The sequence below is a fragment of the Apis florea genome, unplaced genomic scaffold (assembly GCF_048593485.1).
Source record: "Apis florea isolate Af1SG1 unplaced genomic scaffold, ASM4859348v1 contig_2495_pilon, whole genome shotgun sequence".
Lineage (NCBI taxonomy): Eukaryota > Metazoa > Arthropoda > Insecta > Hymenoptera > Apidae > Apis > Apis florea.
In genome coordinates this window covers 2,730,452-2,751,961 of record NW_028256595.1, presented here as the reverse complement: position 1 = coordinate 2,751,961, position 21,510 = coordinate 2,730,452, and the positions used below count along the sequence as shown (strand labels likewise).

The window sequence follows — 21,510 nt, the reverse complement described above, 5'->3', positions numbered from 1 at the left end:
AAAAAATCCAATTTTTTTGTCTTTTAAACTAAAACATATTACTTTTAAATAATTTGAAATTAAGATTTTTAAAAATATATAATTTTATTTTGTCTGCAAGTAAGACAAAATTAATTTTAAATTATTTCTAAGAATCTTTTTTTTTTTAAAGTCTTTATTTTGCTTCAAAAAATTTTAATTATGTCAATGATAATGATTAATGATAATCTCTATAAAAAAAAATATTTAAAAAATTTTTTTATAAATAAATTAATAAATATATTATTCTTCTATTATTATATTTATGTCAAATATACCATAATATATTTTAAATTATGAGTTATTAATTATAAAATAAATAATAGGAAAAAGATTATTAATTTTATATAAAGAATAATAGATAAGAAATTTTAGAATACAATTTACAATGATCTTCACTATGGAAGCCCACTTTTATTTAAAAGAAGAACATGGAAGAAGATATTCTTAAAATAAGATAATAATACTATGCACATGCATCACTATAAATATTTATAGTAATATGATTTTAAAAATTTGTATAATACAAACATATAATTTTACAACATAAAAATTATTTTACATCATTTTCGAAAGATCATCATATATAAAGATCTTAACATCACTATATATATATATATATATATATATATATATATATATATAGTATGAGAAAGATACTATTAAATTATATATCATATTTAATATTTGTTTCCATTATGAAATATAATATTTTGTGATTGAATAAATAGGTGAGATATTGAAAACTAAATGAGACAAATGTATTGCAATTAGCACCTTGTTAGATTAATAAAATAAATTATATAACAAACAAAGTGCATTTTGATAATAATAATAATATTAATAGTATAATAGTATAATAATAGTATAATAGTAGTAATAATAATAATAACAATAATAATAATGTGCAAACATATAATTATTATTAATGAAATTATGAAAATTTGATAGAATGAATTTTTGATAGAAATAAATATTACATTCTACTGGACAATAATCTTTTTGTTTTAAATATAACATAAAATGTATCTTATTATATTTTACTGCATAATTTTTATAAAAATAATTTCTAATTATTAAAAAATCGAAATAATTTTAAGTGTTTCAAAATATTGATATTTTTTAATAATTTATAAATTTTTAGATTAGAGATAAATATATTTAAAAAAATTATACAGTAAAAAATATAATATAATTAATTATAACTAAATAAAGTACGTATGAATTAATTTGAATATGAATATCATCAAAATTCGAAATAGTTAATAAATTTATAACAAAGTAACAAGCTGCACAAATAAGTAATATAAACTTTTGAAATACATATTACAGATCATTTTTAGATTATACAGATCAATATCAATGCATTGATCGCATTAATTTTATTAAGCGAGAATGCAAGTTTTTTTTTAATAATCAATTCAAATAATTTCATAATATATACATAATTTAATAAGTATGTTCCATTATACTAGTCAGTAAAAAATAAAACATAATACTCTAATATATATTACTATTTTAAAGCATATTATGATCACATCAAGTATTAAATTATTTAATATAAAAAATAATTATAATAATTCATTGCACCTTTTGAAAGCAAATAGTATTTTTTTTTTTTCTTATATGTACCAATATTTTTGCAGAAACATGAAGAGTTCATACATATTATTTTATAATATATGGAAGTTTTGTCTATTTTATATTAAGCAGAACATATAATTTTTTATTTATTAGAAATTAATAATTTAGTAATATCTGTTATGATATATGCTGCTTCCAATAATATATAAAGAATAATTGATTAAAATAAACTAGAGAGCACACACTATCATTAAAAATTAAGTTTAGAAATCAATAATACACATAATACAATAAAATCAATAATACAATAAAACATAGTTAACATAATAATTATTAAGATATGAGAAAATTAATATTTTTATATCATTATTGGTCCAATTACATATATTTTTTCTATTTAATATTTATTATTTTTAGGCCTAACATTGGAATTATAATATTTTCCAACCATAAATTTCAAAAGATTTTTGCACATTCATTTTTTATTCATATAGTATTTATTTTTTAAAAGTATTATATATTTAATACGTATAATCAGAATTTATATCATGACAAAAGAAAAAAAAATAATAAAATAAAATAAGAAAATGTTTAAACATAAATTTTACGCATCAATTTTGTTGAACATTAATATTTCAACTTAGAACAGTACTGACAGCCATATAGATCTATAGGTTCTTAATGTTAAAAGTTGCAAAAAATAGAATCTTTTAATATAGAAAAGATTTTTTAACATTTTCCTCAGTTATAATTTTATATAGAACTATTCATGGAGCAATCTTGTATTCAATCTCTTTTCTTAATCTGTATATACATTAATATAATTAAAGTTTTTGTAATTAGGTTCATTTATAATATTGTTAATAAGTTGACCTTTAATAAATTGTAACTTCATCTGCAGATATAGCTAATTCTTCATCACTCCAATCACTAATTCCAAATCCTGATGAACCATGGAAACTGCGTGATCTTGCAACATTGCTAAAAACAAAACAAATAATATTATTTCTAACTATTATAATAAATCAAGAAAGAACCAATAAAGTATATTATTATGTAATATATAGTAATGTTTTAACATGCTAGTGCCTTTTAAATCTATACAATAAGATTCTGATATAAAAAGATCTTAATTTTATTTATATTTTCATAAAAATTTCTATAAAATTATTCCATTAAATAAAATTTTCAGTTTTCTATTTTTTTTTTCTATTTTATTAATCATTTTAAAATAAATATTTATACATTGTGCAAAGATAAAAATATTTCAATATGCTTGGTTCTTTCTTTGATCATGCAAATAAAACAAATTAATAAATAAGACATAAATCTAGCTGTGTATTGCATTAATAAGCCACAACAAACTAGACTGAAATTTATGATTTGCATACTTATATAAAATAAGTATATATTATCTTATTTTCTAACTATCCTGTATACAAATAATATTATTTTAGTGAAAATCCATTTTTTTTCAATGTATTTCACTAAAATATAATTATAAAATAATTATATATATATAATATATATATATATATATATATATAAATGAATAATATGGATTTGATAATTGAAATATTAAAATATTATTTTAAAACATATATAATAAAGATATGTAATTCTTATATTCAATTATATCCATAGCATTCATTGATTAATAGTGCATTGGCAATAGATTAATATAAACAATAAAAAATACCAAAAAGCAGCATTGCTGCGATAAGATTTTCTTAAGAGACTGTAAAAAAAATAAAAAAATAAAAAAAATAAACATTACATTTTTTAATGAATTTCTTAAAAAAATCTATATCGCAAAATCAAACAAGTCATTTTCGTACCACTTGCTTGTATCGATGGTCTCTATCATTAGATTATCGATCGCTATCAGTCCTACCAACAGTGAAATAATTATTTTTATATTAACTAAATAATAACATGTTTTATATGATTTTTAGTTTAATCTATATAAATAAATGTTTACCTTGGAGAAAGATTGGCATTCGTATTTTTCTTTGCCAAACCTGCTTTTCTTCTTCCTTCCATTGCTGCTTTCATAGGATCATAACTTTTACGACGTTTCCAATTTTGCATTTCAACCTCTCTTGTATTTGGCGTTGCAGGTTTTTTTGTTTCTTTTGGTTTTATTTTAGATCCCTGCAATAAAAAATGTTTTTAAAAATATAAAAAATAAAAATAAAAATTATCTTTTATACATAAAATATAATATAAAATATAATATAATATAAAAGATAAATACAGTATTTGCAGTTCTGCTTGATCTCATACTAAAACGTCCAGAATCAGTTCTACTAATACTTGTAACAGATTCAGATTTTCGAGTATCTTGTATAATTGATTTATTCTTATTTATATTTCCTGGTACTTTTGTTGATTGTATGTCTAATCTTGCTCTGCGTAAACTGCAAATAAATACTTAAAATATACATAATGATATTATTCATTAATTACATTCATAAATTTTTACCTAAATGCTCGATTATATTTAGTATTTGAAAGAACATTCTGTGCATTAGGATGACGATCATCGCTGCTTTCTGTATCACTAGGTTGATGTAATGTTTTTGACATACTTTTATGTAAACTATGACTAGTGTCTTCATCACTATCATTATCTGAATCTACTAAAGGTGAATGACAAACCGTAATACGAGCTGACATAGCTGACATTACATTTTGTGTTGTTTGTAAATAATATGATGTTTCTATATCACTATCACTTTCCTATGTATAAAAAATTAAAGAATAAATATAAATTTTAGAAAAAAATATTTATATACATTTACCAATTGTGGGCTACATGGTGGAGGTACTTGATTATCATTTTGAACAATATTTATTTCGTTGTCAGACCATTCATTAGCTAATGAAAGAGCAGCACCAGTTCCATGAAAACTTGCTGATCGCAATACAGAATTATCATGACTAGAGATATATTAACAGAAATTTAAATTATATTCTATAAACATTTGCAATATTATGTTTTCAATATATACATACTTTCCTGAACTATCTTCTGTACTATGATGTTTTTTTGAATTATCTATTAATTTTTTTCTACCTTCTGCAGCTGCTTTCATTGGATCATAACTTTTTCTCCTTTTCCAATTTTGAAATTCTACTTCCTTTGATGTTAATGTTGAATTACTTCTACCAGATTTCTTTTGATCTTTAATTATTTTCTGAATAGGACGTTGTGTAGTAGAAGTTAGCTATAAAATATTATAAATCATAATTATATATAATTACATATAATTATATTAAAAAAGAAATTTTATAAATTTAATAGAACAAAAATATAAAATATGAAATATAAAAAAAAAAATATAGAATAAATATTTATAAAACAGTTACATGAGATGATTTTGGTGCTCTCATACTAAGTCTGGTACTATCAGTTCTTGATATAGATGTAGTTCTTGGTTTTATAGGCTCTGATTTTTTTAAAGATTCTTTATTATTTATATTCATATTAGTTATACGATTTCGATTTTGCTGTTTATTTAAAGATGTTGATTTTGTTTCACTTTGTGCTCTTCTGCGTTTTTCTTCAGGAGTTGTATTTGGAGTTGTATCAGATTCACAATTTAATCTATATATTATGAAAGAATTACAAACACATTATATTAGTGCTAAATTTATTATTTTTATTACATATATTTTAAAGTACCTAGCTCTTCTTATGCTAAAAGCTCGATTCAATTTAATTCCAGAAGAAACTGAACCTAATGAAGATTTTACTTGCTGTTCACCAGTTTCACTACTACTGTCCGAAGCAGGAAGATATCTTCCTCCTAAAGATGTTCTATCAATATCACTACTATTAAAACTACTGCGACGAGATGATTGGCTTTGTAATTTTATATTTCTAATATTTGCATTGCTACATGATCTTTGGATATTTAAATTACATTTAACATTTGGACTATTTTGAAAAACATTATTTGTTGTACTAAAGCCGATATTTTCTTCGTGATAATTTGCAGTACTATTAGATTTTCTTAACATGTATGGACTAAAAGAACAAAACGATTTTAGAAATAGAAATGAAGTATTTTCAAATTTTAGTTATTATTTATACCTATTTTCAACACATGTAAAATATCCAATATTTTTTGCTTGTGGAGAAGACTTTGCCAAATGTTTAGTTCTTTCCATCACTGGTGAATTAACAATTTTGGTAACTGTTTTACGAGTTATAATTGGACTATTTGTTAATTTTGGTGTAGACGGCCTTAAACGATTTAAAACTGGACTATTTGAATACTTAATTTCATCATCTTGATAATACTTCACACTATTATTTTTGGACGTATTACATTCTGCTGTATTAGATGTATACTCTTTCCTATATTATGAAAAATCAAATTACAAAATTAATTTAAATTATATTTTTTAAATATTGATGTTTTTTACCTGTCCAAGGAACTACTTCGTCTTCCTAAATGAAGAGAAGTAAAATCTTTGGACGGACTACTTAATTCTGTATTTATATCTTCAGTCTTTGATTTATTTGAACTTATATATTTGCGAATACTTCTTCTATTTTCGTTGGTATTAATTCTTCTAAAAAGAGATTCAGAAAGACTTCCTCTTCTAGCCAAAACTCCATGTACTGGTGTTCTTTGTGAACTTTGTGGAGGTGTATTATAACTATTACTAGTATCATCATCTGATTCTCCACCAGAATCAATAAGTATATGTTGATTTGAAATTCTTTCTTTTATTCGTAAATATGATTCTGCATCTAAACTGCTATCGCTTTGTTCCTGAAAATGTTTATTATAATTATATATATATATTTATATTGTTGTATAAGATATAGTAGATTAATAAAATTTGACAAAATGTTAAATTTGCTCTTATTGTAACACTTTGTAAGTATATATTGATTATATGTATATATATTGTAATAAATATAAATATTAACAATGAATACTTCATACATTGCGACCACGAATCAATCGTTGCGATCTGTTATGAATAGGAGATGGTATTTTAGAAGGACTTAGTGGAGGTGTACGACCAGTTAATCCACCAATTGCTGGTGGCAAAGAATTATGTTCTGCTACTTGAGTAGCCCATTCTGATATCCATGTATTATTATCCCTTGAAACACTCATCTTTAAAATAAAAAAATATTTTAAATAATAGCAATTATCATAATAATAATAAAATAGATAGAATTTACTTACTTTAAAACTATGAATACATGCTTCATTGCTTTCATCTTCAGTTAAAACACCAACACTAAATACTTTATCTATATCCATTCTAGCTTTTTCTTCATCTGTATAATCTTTATGAATTGTATATGTTCCTGCTTCACTAACTGCACCATCTGATCCTCCATCAATATTACTAACATTGAAAACATCAATATCTGTCTCAGTTAAATCATTAGGATTTACTTCCATTGTATAGCTAATGCTAGATAAATTAGGTTCCTTAATATTTATACTTTTATGTTTAATATAACTGATATTAGATACTTTTTCAGATACATCAGATGAATGTTCATATTCATCTTCTTGATCAATATTTTTTGTATACAACTTTTCATCATCATCATAATTGTTTGTTTGAATTCTACTTAAATCATTTATAGTAGCAGATTTTTGTGGTACCCAATATGATGTTGCATTTGTTTTCTCTGTATAACCAAGTTCTAAAGATAGATTTTTATAAGGAAGTTTAAGTTGTTTTGATTGTTCAAAAGATTTACTCATTATATCTTGTTTATTTTGAAAATTTGATACTTTCACATTAGATTCAGATTCTTTAAAAATATGTGATGGTTTTAAAAGTGATTTTGAACCTAAAAAAAAAAATAAAATACAATAATTATAAAAAAAAACTATAAAATTTTATAAAAACTTATAAAATAAGAGAGGAGAAATGTAAAATAATTTTAATGCTAAAATCTATGAAGTTAAAATTTTTTAATTCAATATATGCAACATAAAGTTTTAATAAGAATTCATATATGATATTAAAATCATTAATATTGGCAGTATACATACTGTGAATATATTGAAAGTACTTGAGAAGAATATTAAAAAGCATAGTAAAGATGACTTCATCATGACTCATACATTACAGATATAATCATATATGCTTCTCAAAAGAAATTGGTCTTTAATAATTATAAAAATTTTAAATGTTAAAATAATTATAACATTGTTTTAAATGTTAAAATTTTTATAATTACATATAATAACTACATATTTATCATAGTAAATTATTAAATTATATTAATAATTAATAAATAATTCTATTATAATTCAGATACATAAAATTTATAAAAAAAATTTATTATTAATTTTTATAATTATTATATTATGTTAAAAAAAAATAATTTATCATTAAATTTCAAAAATATGATATAAATTAAATTTTTAATATTTTTAGATGTAATTTTAAATTAAAAATATTACCTAGTTGTTTTAATTTTTTTGATAATTGATCTGTTTTTCGTCTTGTATCATCTTCACTACTAAAATAACCTTCAGAATGTATACTAGAAACTTTTTGTTTTTGCATTAAATTTGAAGAAACTAAAGTACCAGGTTTTTTTGTATTTATTTCTACCTAAAAATGCAATTCTAATTATAATTATAAATCTAGTTATATATTTCACTTATTATATTTTTATTATATTTTATTTATGTAAAAAATTATTTGATACATATTTTAATATTATATATTTTTATAAAATATATTTTATAATACATCTACCTTAGATGTAGATAAGTTTCTTTTATGTCTAGCATTATATCTTTCAAATAAATTTTGATATTTTGTTGTATCAATTTCCTTATTGCCAAAGTCAATTGTGAAAGCTAATGGAGCTTGAGATACATAACCATCAGTAGAATTTTCTGATGTTACTTCTATTTTTTCAGTCTTACAATCATTTTTTAAAACTTCTTCATCTTGTGATAATTCTTTTTCTTTATCTTCATCACTTTTTTCTTCTCTTTCATTGGTAGACATTAAATTATCTTCTAAATTTTTTGCATAAATTTGAGAATTTTCAACTTGTGCGTATATAATAGTATCGTCACATTTCTCGCTATCAATCGTTATATTTTTAAGAGAAGACAATGAATTCTCGATATCTTTAATATTTTCGTTGTCTATCTGAATATCATTATTAAATTCCATCGAATTATTTGCTAAAAGTTGAGTGTCAATCTCTTTGGATATATTCTTTTCTACTTCCATATTCACAGCCATTGAACATTCCAATTTTAAACATCCGTAATTAGAATGTTCACGTTCTCTATGACACTACTATCTATTACAATTAATTTGTAAATGCCACTTCTATAATTACATCTCACTATTTGACCGTAACGTCATATAAAATCCAATATAGTATAAAATTTCTCTGACACATCGACACAGTTGCGTCTATCAAACGCCATTGACGGCAAAAAGTGTCAACATTCGTGATTACCAATATGTAGAAGAAAATGTTACTAAAATAAAAGTATTATATTATTAGAATCATCCTATGAAATCGGATAATTATTAATTGTATGAAACAAATAATAATAATAATAACTTGATTTTTATATGAATAAATAATAATTATATAATATATAATATGGTATATTATAATTTTGATTATAAAACTAGATTGCTGTGGAACGAATGGCGTGATATACGCTACTGTATCGACGTTGATGTTTAACGTTTTTGGTTCTACGCGGTCTTCCTAGTTTATTATATCTTGCATGACGTTAAATTTACCCTTGTTAGGAGGGCGTGCAATTTTCACGATCTCCGTTTGCTTATTTTAGTGATAATGCCAAAGAGAAAGAATCACGCTCTTATAGATTCTGATAGTAGTGGCAGTGCATCAGAAAGTGGCTCGGATTTGGATAATGTAAATGATATAACCTTACATAAAAATTTCGTATTACACATTTTCTATTTTATGCTTTTATTTCATTTCTTATACAATGAAAATTAAACAAATCAATTTTAATATTAATATTACTTGTTTCATATTATTTTTTGAATCTTTAAAATATATTATAAAAAAATATATATATAAAATTTATTTTACATAACCTACTAATATATGTTTAGATTTAGGCATTCAAATAGTTAAGTTCTTAATTTGTAATAATTCATTACTTATAATTAAAAAGAAAAAGAATATATTTATATATATCAGTTTATATGTATTTTTCAGTTATACATTTAATAAATTTATCCATTTTATATAAAACAATTGAATTTTAATTTTAAATTTATGTATGTTTGATTTAGGACTTACTCTCACTTGCTAAAAAGAAAAAAGGAAAAGCTCAAGATGATTCTCAATCTAATGAAGAAACCAGTAATATTAAAAAAGATAATAAACATGATTCAGATACATCAGATTCAGATGATGATTGGGGTACAAAAGCTGGCAAAAATAAGAAAAAGAAAGTACCAACTAAAAGAAATAAACGAAAAATGACAAAGTCTAGTAGCGAAGAAAGTGCTAGTGAAAAAGAACCTGAAAAGATCTCGGAACCAGAAGAAGGTAATTATTTAAAGCAAACATTAAAATAAATTTTTTATATATTAAAATATAATTAAGATATATTTTATAATTCTATGACATTATATAATAATTTTTTGTTTTTAGGTGAAGTTTCAGACTCGGATGCTAGTGTTTCTGATTCTAGCCAAGAAGAATTTAATGATGGCTATGATGATAAATTAATGGGAGATGCTGAGGATCAAGCAAGACTTGCTCAAATGACAGAAAAAGAACGTGAACAAGAAATTTTTAAACGTATTGAACAACGTGAAATTATGAAAACAAGATTTGAGATTGAAAAAAAATTGAGAATGGCTAAAAAACAAGAATTAAAAAAACAAAAAGAATCAAGGAAGAAAGAAAAAGGTACAGAAGAAAAGAAAGTTGATAGAGCACCAGATCCTAAAGAACGGAGTAAAGATCGTAAGAAAACTATAGAGGAAAAACAAGATAAAAAATTTCATGCAATGTCTCTTTTAAAAGCAAGACGAGAAGAGAAGAAAGAAAGAGGTAAAATATTAAACAAATAATTAAATAAAGAATAAAAAATAAGTTAATTAGAAATTATTACGATTAAATATATTTTATTTCTTTTTGCTTAATTAGAGGAAAAAGAAAAACAAAGGATAGAACAACAGCAACAACAATCAAAGGATATTGAAGAAGAAGAATTAGAAGATGATCACAAAGGAGGAGCAAATAAAACAAAACTTAAAGCATCTGATATTTATTCTGATGATAGTGGTTCATCAGATAGTGGTGAAGAAGAAGATATTACTAAACCATCATCTCAACGTAGATCATCTTCAAGTGATAGTAGAGATACTGATTCTGACACTGATAAAAAGTCAGTTTTTTCTTTCTTTCTTTTTCTTTTTTTTTTTTTTTTATTAAAAGCATTAGTTAAATATTAATGGTATTAATAATCAAATAATTTTACAGATCTATTACCAGTAATAAAGCCAAACCAAAAAAGCCAATATATGTCAGTACCAAGGAAGATCTTAATAAAATTAGATTATCTCGTCATAAAATGGAAAGATTTGTACATTTACCTTTCTTTGATAGAGTGGTGCAAGGTTGTTTTGTTAGAATTGGCATTGGAAACAATAATGGTAAACCTGTATACAGAGTAGCTGAAATTAGTGGTGTTTGTGAAACAGGAAAAATATATCAACTTGGTGGTACAAGAACGAATAAAGGATTAAAACTAAGACATGGCGCTCAAGAACGTGTATTTAGATTAGAATTTGTATCGAATCAAGAATTTACTGAATCTGAATTTTTCAAATGGAAAGAAACTTGTGCTTTACAAGGAATATCAATGCCTACTTTTGAAGAAGTTGAACAAAAATTAAAAGATATTAAAGAAGCTTTAGTATACGAATTTAAGGAAGAAGATATAGAAAAAATAGTACGAGAAAAAGAAAGATTTAAACAAACACCATATAATTATGCAATGAAAAAAGCACAACTTATGCGTGAAAGAGATGCAGCTAATTGTAGAGGAGATGATGAAACTGCCAGTCGACTTAATCAAGAATTAAGTGAACTTGAAGAACGTGCTTCCGAACTTGATAAAATGCGTACAGCAACAATATCTAGTATATCATATATTAATGATCGAAACCGAAAAAAGAATGTTGAAGAAGCAGAAAAAGCAATTATGGTAAGCTATAAAATATCTACTTTAAAATATAAAATTATTAAAATGTTATATATTGTTTATATAACAGGAAGAGTTTAAAGCTAATAAAGGTAAAAAAGTAGATGATCCATTTACCAGACGAAGTACAAAACCACGAATGGTTTTTAAACCAGAAGATGAAGAAGTATCATCTACTGCTCTAGTAAATGATAAAGTAAGTCCTCAACAAACTGAGACAGTGACAGTATGTAATGAAAAAGAAAATGGTCAAGAAACAAAGAAAAAACAAAGTACTGAAGATTTATTTAATGCTCATGACTTTGATATCACAATAGATTTAGAAGTACCAATTCCAAGTAAGTCAAGTATATTTATATTTTTTCTATAAATATTTTTTTTTATGAAATATATATACATAATATTTATTTTTTTAGACAATCCTGTTAGCGTATTACCGAAACCTATTAGTAATATCAAGGATACTGGACCTCGACGATCTTTGAATTTAGAAGATTATAAGAAAAAACGAGGGCTAATCTAATTTTTTATTAGTTTTAAAAGTAAAAAAATCAGTCTTTGATGATCTGATTAATTCTAAAAAAAGAAGACGAAGTCTTGTAACGGTTGACTGAAAAAGCTTATGTATAGTTCTCATATATAATATTATTTTTTGTTATAAATAATGACTCCTTCTTTTAGAAAGGATAGATAGGTGGTTCCTACCATATAATTCTATTTACGAATTGTATTTTTTACGAAAGAATACAATTTAATGTTCATTAGAACATATTTGTTTTTTAAAGAACATTATTAAGGGGTACTTAAAAGAAAAGTATTACAATTTGAATTATTTAAGAACTTTAAAACTGCATTTGTTTTTTTCATTCAATGGTACAATTTTTTCTACCTTTTAACAAAAGTTCTACTTTTTTATTTAAAAGAAAAAATAAAGTCTATATTTAGAATTATATATAATTAATTTCTTAATATAAATCTTTAATAGATAATTTTAATAACAAAAATCAGCATGGATCACAAATATATTAATCATGATTTGTGTATATTATAATGTGACATTTCTTCTGTGTTTTATACATTAAAATAAATATTAATAAGCGGCCACCTTATAGTAAAAAACATATGAAAAATTATATATATTTGAACTGGATAAAAATATGCTTTTAATAATTAAGCTTATAATTAATTGATTTACATAAGAATATTATGAATACGTATAAATATTTTTTTATTCCTTACAGTGTTATAATATTACAATTGCAAAATACTGCCAATATAATTTGGCTACAGATGCTTGAATAATATGTTTTATTATAAAAATTTGTAAATATTCTCTAAACAGTTCAAATAATTTAAACGCAAAATTCTTATATATATACATATATATATTTCTGTACTAAATAATGATAAAAACATATTTTTAGATATATACTTTTCTTATGTCTAGTTAATCCAATTATTGTTAACTTTAATCTGTCAAGTTTGATAGATATTTATCAAGTGTATTAATAGTATGATTTTTATTAATGTCTAAAAATGATTACTTTTTTTTTTTTTTTCATTTTCCATAATATCACTCTTTAATATATATAATTTTAAATTAAATATCTTGAATAAATAAAAACTTCATATTTTATATAAAAAAAATATGCATTTTTTTATAAATACAAAATATTAATTTAAAAAACAGATCAATTAAAAAAAATTTATCTTTATAGAATAAATACATATTTTTGTTTCAAAATATATTATAATTTATATATATATATATAAGTATATATAATTTTATTTATCCAAGATGTCAAAAAATTATGTAAACTGATAAACAACATATATATAAAATATTAGAATCATTACTTTGTTGTTAAAACAAAACATGTTTGCTTCTATCCACAAATTCGCCAAATTGTACATATATGTACTTAGACAGTACTATTAAAAAATTTTAGAAAAATTCATATATTTATTTATAAGAAATAAGAATTTACTTAAATTGTCTGTCAAATAGAAAAAATTCTTTAAAAAAATTTAAATTTATTTGCCTTGCAAAAAATATTCTAGAATTTATGAAATGAATATTTATAATACTCAGTTTTTATACTAAAAATTATTACATATAAAAATAAATCAATAATAAATTAAATTTTGATGTGATTAATAATTTTTAGCATATATTATGAATTAATTATATTTTAATACTCAATATAAATTGCTTTAATATTTTTTAGTTTTTAATTTGTGCTTATAGCATAATTCATTATTTTATTTATGTATTATTATAAATTAGAGCAATGATCTAAGACTAATTGTATTAAAAATTATCTTTAAATGTATTGCATATACTTTGAAGCTGTATGATTGGCAACAGTATTACAATAATATATATAAACATATAAATATATACTTATATTTCATATTTCTTCAACCAAATATTTTATACAGATTTTAATATATAAAAATATTATATTTAATTATATTTGGCATATTAAGATATAGTATTTAAGAATAGTATATTTATAGAAATACAAATTATGAGTTTTTGTGCTTCAAATAATCATAATGTTATTTCTTAAATATAAATATGTCACATTAATATACTATATCTATCGTACATATTACTTGAAGTATCTATATAGAATTAAAGCTATTTAATTTAGAAGAAATAATATAAGTTTTTTTTAATTTAATAACATTTAATAAGAAAATTCATTATATTAATAATTTAGTATTTAATATAAAATTACTGAAAATTACCCTTAATTTAATATTGTATTAATAAAGGTCTGAATATTTTTGAAAATGTCAACTATATTGCGCGTCGTGCGCACGCAAAGCATGCAGCATGCGCACAGAACGACGCGCGACGGCTGTATGCGGTCGCTTGCATGCCGCTGCCCATATAAGGTAATTTCCCCACGTCCTTTACTATGATTGGTTGGTATGACCGGCAGATCACATCGATGATTAATTTCTACAAATTATATATCATTGCTCTTTGAATGACTTACATAGCTGTTTTATGATATTAAGAAATTGATTGATTGATCTTATCTCCAAGATAACCTCAGAAAAAATCGTATTCTAAACGAGATTAAATATTGTATAAATACCGGCATGACCGCATCACACAACGCTTGCGCATTAAAATAATTCTACCGGTTACAAAATAAAATTTAGGCTTGCATGTATTTAATTTGCTGATTTGTAGTAAAAAAGAAGACAGTATTCAAAATATACAATTTGTTAATGAATTTTTCTAAAGAAAGTATTCGTATAATCAATTATGAATTTTTGTTAGTCAATGATCAACCAATCAAGACAAAGTTAATAAGAGTGCGCGCGCGCAGGCGTAGGGATACAGGATTCGCAGAAAGCTAGCTAAGAGAGGAGACTCCCTTCCCGTTCGTTCGTGAGCCGCGACCCCCGCGACTGGACACTGCGCCTATCCAGTTCCACCAGACCAAGGCTCTCGCGAAAGTGTAGGTTAAAGTGCTTGTTTACGTGATTCTTCTCACCGGCTACTACATCACGAAATGGTAAATATTATACTGTGCATGTATCTATATCTCAAAAAATGTCAATGATCCTTCGGAAATTGATACAAAGCTTACTTTGTGGTTATGGCCGAAGCAGACGCGCCGGTCGCCATTTCTGTCCCGGCAATACGCCGCGAGAACGACTTTCTTCTTTTGGCTACACCAATCAACTGATATCATTTATATTGTACTTGTTTGAAATCATCTGTGTTATTAATTTTCATAATTTTAATAACGAACAAACAAAATTAAAACTTCTGATATAGGTGCATTTTTACGTGCCATTCGCGATTCCTTGTTTCCAGGAAACGGATGATTCATTTCCAGTTTCGTGATACGACAGTCAGACTCAAAGAGCAACTGTGATCGATATCGAGAAAAAATTATATATCGTTGATAAGTAAAAAGTTGCAATTATATTGTAACACATCGTTGCATAGTAATAGTTTCGGAATTCTTTTTCAGTTGTATTTAATTAGAAGGAAAGAAGAAATTTGTTTCTACAGTAGAAAGATGTTTTCCCGCTAATCTAACATTTTTGACGGTTAGTCTTTTTATTTTTTTTTATAAACATGTTTTAATTTAATAAATTGTTAAAATTATATTATTCTAATTTCTTCACTAAATATTAGAATAATTATTTGAAAATAAAATTTTATGTACAAATTTTATATAATGTTGTGCAAATAAGGATCTTCTCTTTATTTCTTATACTATATTGATTTACTATTTGACATTGATTTCATTGAATGCTATGAAATTCATTTAAATATTATTATTATGGTATAATTTTATTCTGAGTTCAAACATTTCTCAAATTTTCATTATAATTGCCAAAAATTTATATAACGAATATAGGTTATGCCAGATTTAAATTTCATACTAATCTTTATATACGATGTCGAAATATTGAACTCTATTATCGATCAGCGACAGTTTTAATTTGCATTTAATTTTTTTAAATTCCTATATTATTATGTTTTATTTTTTTAATAATTACTATAAATTTACTATAAATTAATAAAAAAACTTTCTTGAATCTATATGTAATAAAAATTTTACATAAATATATAAATTTGTACAAATATAATATATATATATAAATGAAAAATACAGTGTGCAATTTAAAAATGAATTATTTATATTATCAAATTTCATATTTTTGTATTATCTAAAGTATGTTATTTATTGTCATTAATTGTGATCATATTCTATTGCTAGAAATTATTTAATTGTTTAAAAGATATAATTAATAAATAGCTTTTTTTTTACTAATTAAGAATTCATGTTTGTAGAATGATTTGTTTTGTGAATTATATTTATCGAAGTTCCGGAAGAATTCATTAAGTAGTCGTGTTTCGTTTCCGGCAAATTGGCGACAGAGAATTAACCATGTGAAACTGGCACAAGTAGTAGTAACTACCGTTCTCTGAATACATTTTAAATATTTATGCTAGCTACCGATAGACGCTGTATCCTTGGTAATGAAGAGTTGAGTTTCCTTGCGAAACTAACCCTCCCCCTCTCTATTGCTTTGAGGATGACAGTGAACTACAAGAGTATGGCAGAGAGGGAAAAATTCAATGAGCCTGTAAGGAGGTCGGTTCTTGCAGGCCAGTGACTCTCAGTTCACTGACGCCTTCGTTAAACGTGATGAATACGCTGATTATTTTCAGCAATACAAGAATTAATTTTATTTATTATTTTAATTCATTTAATTCATTAATAATCTAATATTTTCTCTTTCTTATCAATAATTAAAAAAACATTGATATTGATTAAAATTTTCAATTTTTCATTTAATTTATTTTTTCTATATAAAATCTTTGCTAGAAAAATATTTATCATTAGAAATAAAAGAAATTAACATAATTAGAAATTAAAATTATTGAATATATTATTAAAGATAGTATAAAAAAAATTGAAAACAGTTATATAATTCTTATCGAAATTTTATACATGTTACACATTTTCAAATAGTATTTCATTTTTCTTTAACAAAAATTAAATATTTACTGACTTTTAATATTTTCGTACTAAAATATATATTAAATAAATAATATAAATATCGCATATGTAAACGAACTGTATAATCGACAGTTAAACAACCGACTATGTCGCTCTTCATCGGTGAATCATCTTCCGTTTGACCTTGTGCCACACACAAGAGACATTTACAACAACGCCCTAGAGGGAGCCAAGTCTGGCCCTAACCGGCATCCCCTGTCGTGCCAGAATATCGACCGAGGAATTGCATCCTCCATCCACTGGCTATCCTCCAACCATGTTACACTTTTCGTTAGACCCTTTTACACCCCAATAGATCCTTACGTTCATTATATCAAATAAATAAAAGCTTTAATTATTTATTTAAAAATTCAAACGATCAATTAACAAAAACGAATTAATTTTACAAATCTTTAAACAATATTTTTTATTTGTTTTATTAATTACGATCATTTTCATATATAAAAATCGTATTGATTTCATATACAAAATTCATATGTTATAAATAATAGTATGAAATATATTTATTGAAATATGTTGTGATATTGTAAATATAAAATAAATTTAGTTGAATAATTTTAAGTTAAATCATTATTATAAATAATTAAGATTATTTATTTTAGTAAATAACCAAGTTTAAGCAAATACATAGGAATTGTATATGTGGTCTGGCAAAGTATCTGCTTTATCTTCAAATATCGAATTACGTTTTACTCGACTAATTTTAGCGATCTTGCAATTTCTTGTTTATAGTCATGAACCTGTTTGTTTTGTCATGATTCCTTGCATTTGTCGCAAGATAACCTAAAATTTTTTACAATTTGAATTAAAAAGATAGATTTTCGAATTAAAAAACGTTTATCTAAAAGCTCTTTCAAAAATAACTATTCTACTTCGAACTTTTATTCTGTGCATGCCGCTCATCTGTATCGTTACCTCCCTTCTTTTCTTTCTTTTCCTCCCTCCCTCTTTTCTCTCTTTTCCTCCTTCCCTCTTTTCTCTCTTTTCCTCCTTCCCTCTTTTCTCTCTTTTCCTCCCTTCATTCTTTCCTCTATTCTGCTGCCTTCGCCAGAATCTATCCGAGTATCATGTCATAGTCGTATTTCACAAATTTCCACAGAGTGGAAGAAACACGCAGTCGGGCAGACCTCCGTATCGTGTGGCACGTGCCGAGAGCAAAGGATAACTTTAGAAATGGACGTCGGATCTCTTTTAGCATCGAATTCGTGCGTGGGAAGACTTTATTTCGGTACGTCCCCTACGTTTGCCCGCGAAATAAGCTTAAACGGCCAGACTAACATGACGCGCATAGTACTGATAGTACCGATACTGGCACGATCTCATCATTAGTCAAACACTTACTCATATATGGCAATGCAGAAAGATGTCCGACGCTCGTAATCTGTGTTCACACGATGCTAAAAGAAAAAGTTATTTATCTAAAAAAATGGTATTGAGAGATAAGTAGGGAAGTTGTTGAAAAGTAAGTTACTGATAAATCAACGAAACGAACAGCAAATGCAATTTCAATCGAATGCTTATAATTAATTTTCAATTATATGGTATTCAAATTATTATTGGATTTTTGATTATTTTAAATAAAATAATCTAACAAGATTTAAAATTCTAATAACATTTCATATTGTTATACACGTAATAAGGATATGTATCATAAACTGTATAAAGAGTTACAAGTTTCTTGTCACCGCTATCAATTTCAACGAGTACGATTGAGTTTTATAAACAATTTTTTTATCAGACTCTTATGCAACCTTGTGACTCATTATTACATTTGATTCGTCTTTATGATATCAACGATTGCATATTACTTCGATAAATTTTCATTTATTGAAAATTATTTGTTATAATTTAAAAAAAGATAATTTATTAATAAAAAAATAATAATTAAATGTATAATAAATGTATAATAAATATTATTAATAGATGTCTGTTTATTTGTTTAGGCATCTGGAGTAACAGTGGCTGACGTTTGTAAAACAACGTACGAAGAGATTAAAAAAGACAAAAAGCATCGATATGTAATCTTTTATATTAAAGATGAGAAACAAATTGATGTTGAAGTCATCGGACCTCGTGATGCAGCATATGATGCCTTCCTTGAAGATTTGCAAAAAGGTGGTAGCGGAGAATGTCGCTATGGCCTCTTCGATTTTGAATACACTCATCAATGTCAGGGAACTTCTGAGGTAGCATTTTTAATATTATTCGAAACATTAAAAATTATTAATAAATGTTAAAATAGATTGTTTATTTAGACTTATTATTTTTCTAGGCTTCCAAGAAACAAAAATTGTTCTTGATGTCGTGGTGTCCTGACACGGCCAAAGTTAAGAAGAAGATGTTGTACTCTAGTTCTTTTGATGCTTTGAAAAAGTCCTTAGTTGGTGTGCAAAAATATATACAGGCAACAGATCTATCAGAGGCTTCTGAAGAAGCTGTTGAAGAGAAGCTCCGAGCCACTGACAGGAATTAGGAGTATTTAAGCAAATCCAAAATTATTAATATTATTGAGAGAAATCAAGTGAAAAACAGTACGCAAATTCCCTTCCCCAAAATAATGCTCTGTACCGTCGTTGCATCGAACGTTCACGTTTTTACACATTTTTCACGTTTAAACGAAAACGATTACTAAGTATTTGTGCTACATGTATTAGTCATTGGGGAACGTAAACATTAGCAGAAAGGAACATAAAAGGAACAAAAAATATATAAAGAAAAAAACACTTTTCATACTGCGAACGTTGTGTGAATCTGTCTGATATAATATTAATATTATACTATTATTATAATTATAAGATACTTGTAAAAGAATAACAATTTACAACCAGTCAGGCAGTAAGAATGAAAGCATTACATTTTTGTCATCGGCTGTATAATGTTTAAATTAAATTCATTTCATAATGACTTATCGTGAAATCCCGTTAGTAAGTCCCATATTTTCCTGATGTTGTGTGAAATTCAATTGTTTGGTTTGTTGTAAAAGAAAAGGTAATTAGTAATATCGTTTGTATGATAAGTGAATTAATCGTTTTATATATGAAATAAAATTTGCTTTTCTATTATTTTCTATAATTCTTTATATTGAATTTAAGTATAAAAAACTTCTCAAATCATTTTTATATTATTTAATATACAAATTACATTAGAATTTTTGAATTCGTATAATTAAATTTATTATTTTTTTTGTTAAATTATTGAGATTTTTTAATCTTTATATTATATGATATAATGATATAAGTAAATCTTAGTTGATATATTTCTTTTTCTATATGTATATTATTTATAAAAAAAAAAGCAATACAAAAATATTATATATTTCTAACTTTGACATTTATTAATAATACTGAAATAAATTTGAATATTATCGATTTCTTTAATCTATCAGCTTTCAAATTCGATGTCGGAATATGAAATCGTGAAATATATCTTTTTTGTATATTAGTATAGTAAATAAATATGCATAACAACTTTATAAAATATGTTAGTTTCTAATAGTCTTAATTAAAATATAAATACTATTGATCTATAATTTTTCTATACAAAAATTTTTTTCAGTTTTGAATTATTACAATAATATTATATATATATATATATAGTTATTCAAATTGAATTTTGAAATATTATTTTTAAAAATTTTGTTTTTTTTATTATACAAACAAATTATTGTAATTTAATAAAAAATATTTTGTATTTTTCCTCATTTTACTTTTGTTATATCTTATATATAGTATATATATATATATACACTAGATAGTATATTTTATAATATTTTATTTACATCTTGAACATTGGTAATATATTTTTGATAAAAAACAATATTACATTTATAATTATATTATAGTTTTTCATAAATATGTGGATTTTTGTTTATATAGATATATGTAAAATTGAGATTTGATTCATATGTATAAAAAAAGGTAATTATCAAAAAGTTTTAATTTCTATATATATGTTATAGAAATATTATTAAATTTTTATTTCATTATATTATTTATTTATTTATTTCATTTATTATTTAATTTATTATTATTATTATTATTTTATTATTTTATTACATTTATTTCATTTAATATAAAATATTAATTTAATTTTTGATAATATTTAAAATACCAATATTA

At 23.9% G+C, this 21,510-nt stretch overlaps 3 protein-coding genes and 2 long non-coding RNA genes across 9 annotated transcripts; 2 read left to right on the top strand and 3 right to left on the bottom strand.

Moving 5' to 3' along the window:
- Positions 1-919: 919 nt before the first annotated feature.
- LOC100864729 (uncharacterized) lies at positions 920-9,064 on the bottom strand. 4 transcript variants are annotated; one of them, XR_015291660.1, is made up of 16 exons: positions 8,359-9,064; positions 8,058-8,211; positions 6,816-7,438; positions 6,567-6,743; positions 6,037-6,389; positions 5,702-5,968; positions 5,291-5,635; positions 4,975-5,212; positions 4,621-4,832; positions 4,407-4,545; positions 4,088-4,344; positions 3,860-4,022; positions 3,584-3,756; positions 3,441-3,492; positions 2,476-2,583; positions 2,389-2,406 (listed from the first exon to the last, which is right to left on the bottom strand). XR_015291660.1 is itself a non-coding variant. In XM_086906421.1 (15 exons), exons 1-14 carry the CDS (start codon positions 8,857-8,859, stop codon positions 3,474-3,476), a joined length of 3,621 nt encoding a protein of 1,206 aa, XP_086762547.1. In that variant the 5' UTR covers positions 8,860-9,064; the 3' UTR covers positions 2,081-2,583; positions 3,441-3,473. The 4 variants fall into 4 exon arrangements, 3 of the variants coding, with proteins under 3 accessions (XP_086762545.1, XP_086762547.1, XP_086762546.1); XM_086906421.1 differs by having other exon boundaries at positions 2,081-2,583; XM_086906420.1 differs by lacking the exon at positions 3,441-3,492 and having other exon boundaries at positions 2,275-2,406.
- Positions 9,065-9,262: 198 nt separating this feature from the next.
- Rtf1 (RNA polymerase-associated protein Rtf1) lies at positions 9,263-12,932 on the top strand. Its single transcript, XM_003696776.3, has 7 exons — positions 9,263-9,514; positions 9,904-10,162; positions 10,268-10,672; positions 10,769-11,009; positions 11,105-11,831; positions 11,899-12,166; positions 12,245-12,932. The coding sequence occupies exons 1-7, from the start codon at positions 9,434-9,436 to the stop codon at positions 12,349-12,351; spliced, it is 2,088 nt and encodes a 695-aa protein (XP_003696824.1). The 5' UTR covers positions 9,263-9,433; the 3' UTR covers positions 12,352-12,932.
- Positions 12,933-14,211: 1,279 nt separating this feature from the next.
- On the bottom strand, positions 14,212-15,135 carry LOC147657850 (uncharacterized). The gene is made up of 2 exons (XR_015291659.1): positions 14,939-15,135; positions 14,212-14,799 (listed from the first exon to the last, which is right to left on the bottom strand). It is a non-coding gene; the product is annotated as an uncharacterized LOC147657850 (long non-coding RNA).
- A 125-nt stretch (positions 15,136-15,260) lies between these two features.
- tsr (Cofilin/actin-depolymerizing factor homolog tsr) lies at positions 15,261-20,454 on the top strand. Its single transcript, XM_012491188.2, has 3 exons — positions 15,261-15,364; positions 19,336-19,578; positions 19,665-20,454. The coding sequence occupies exons 1-3, from the start codon at positions 15,362-15,364 to the stop codon at positions 19,863-19,865; spliced, it is 447 nt and encodes a 148-aa protein (XP_012346642.1). The 5' UTR covers positions 15,261-15,361; the 3' UTR covers positions 19,866-20,454.
- Positions 17,769-18,702, bottom strand: LOC105736482 (uncharacterized). Of its 2 annotated transcripts, none has more exons than XR_015291657.1 (2): positions 18,308-18,702; positions 17,769-18,175 (listed from the first exon to the last, which is right to left on the bottom strand). It is a non-coding gene; the product is annotated as an uncharacterized LOC105736482 (long non-coding RNA). The 2 variants fall into 2 exon arrangements; XR_015291658.1 differs by having other exon boundaries at positions 17,966-18,175; positions 18,289-18,395.
- Positions 20,455-21,510: the final 1,056 nt, after the last annotated feature.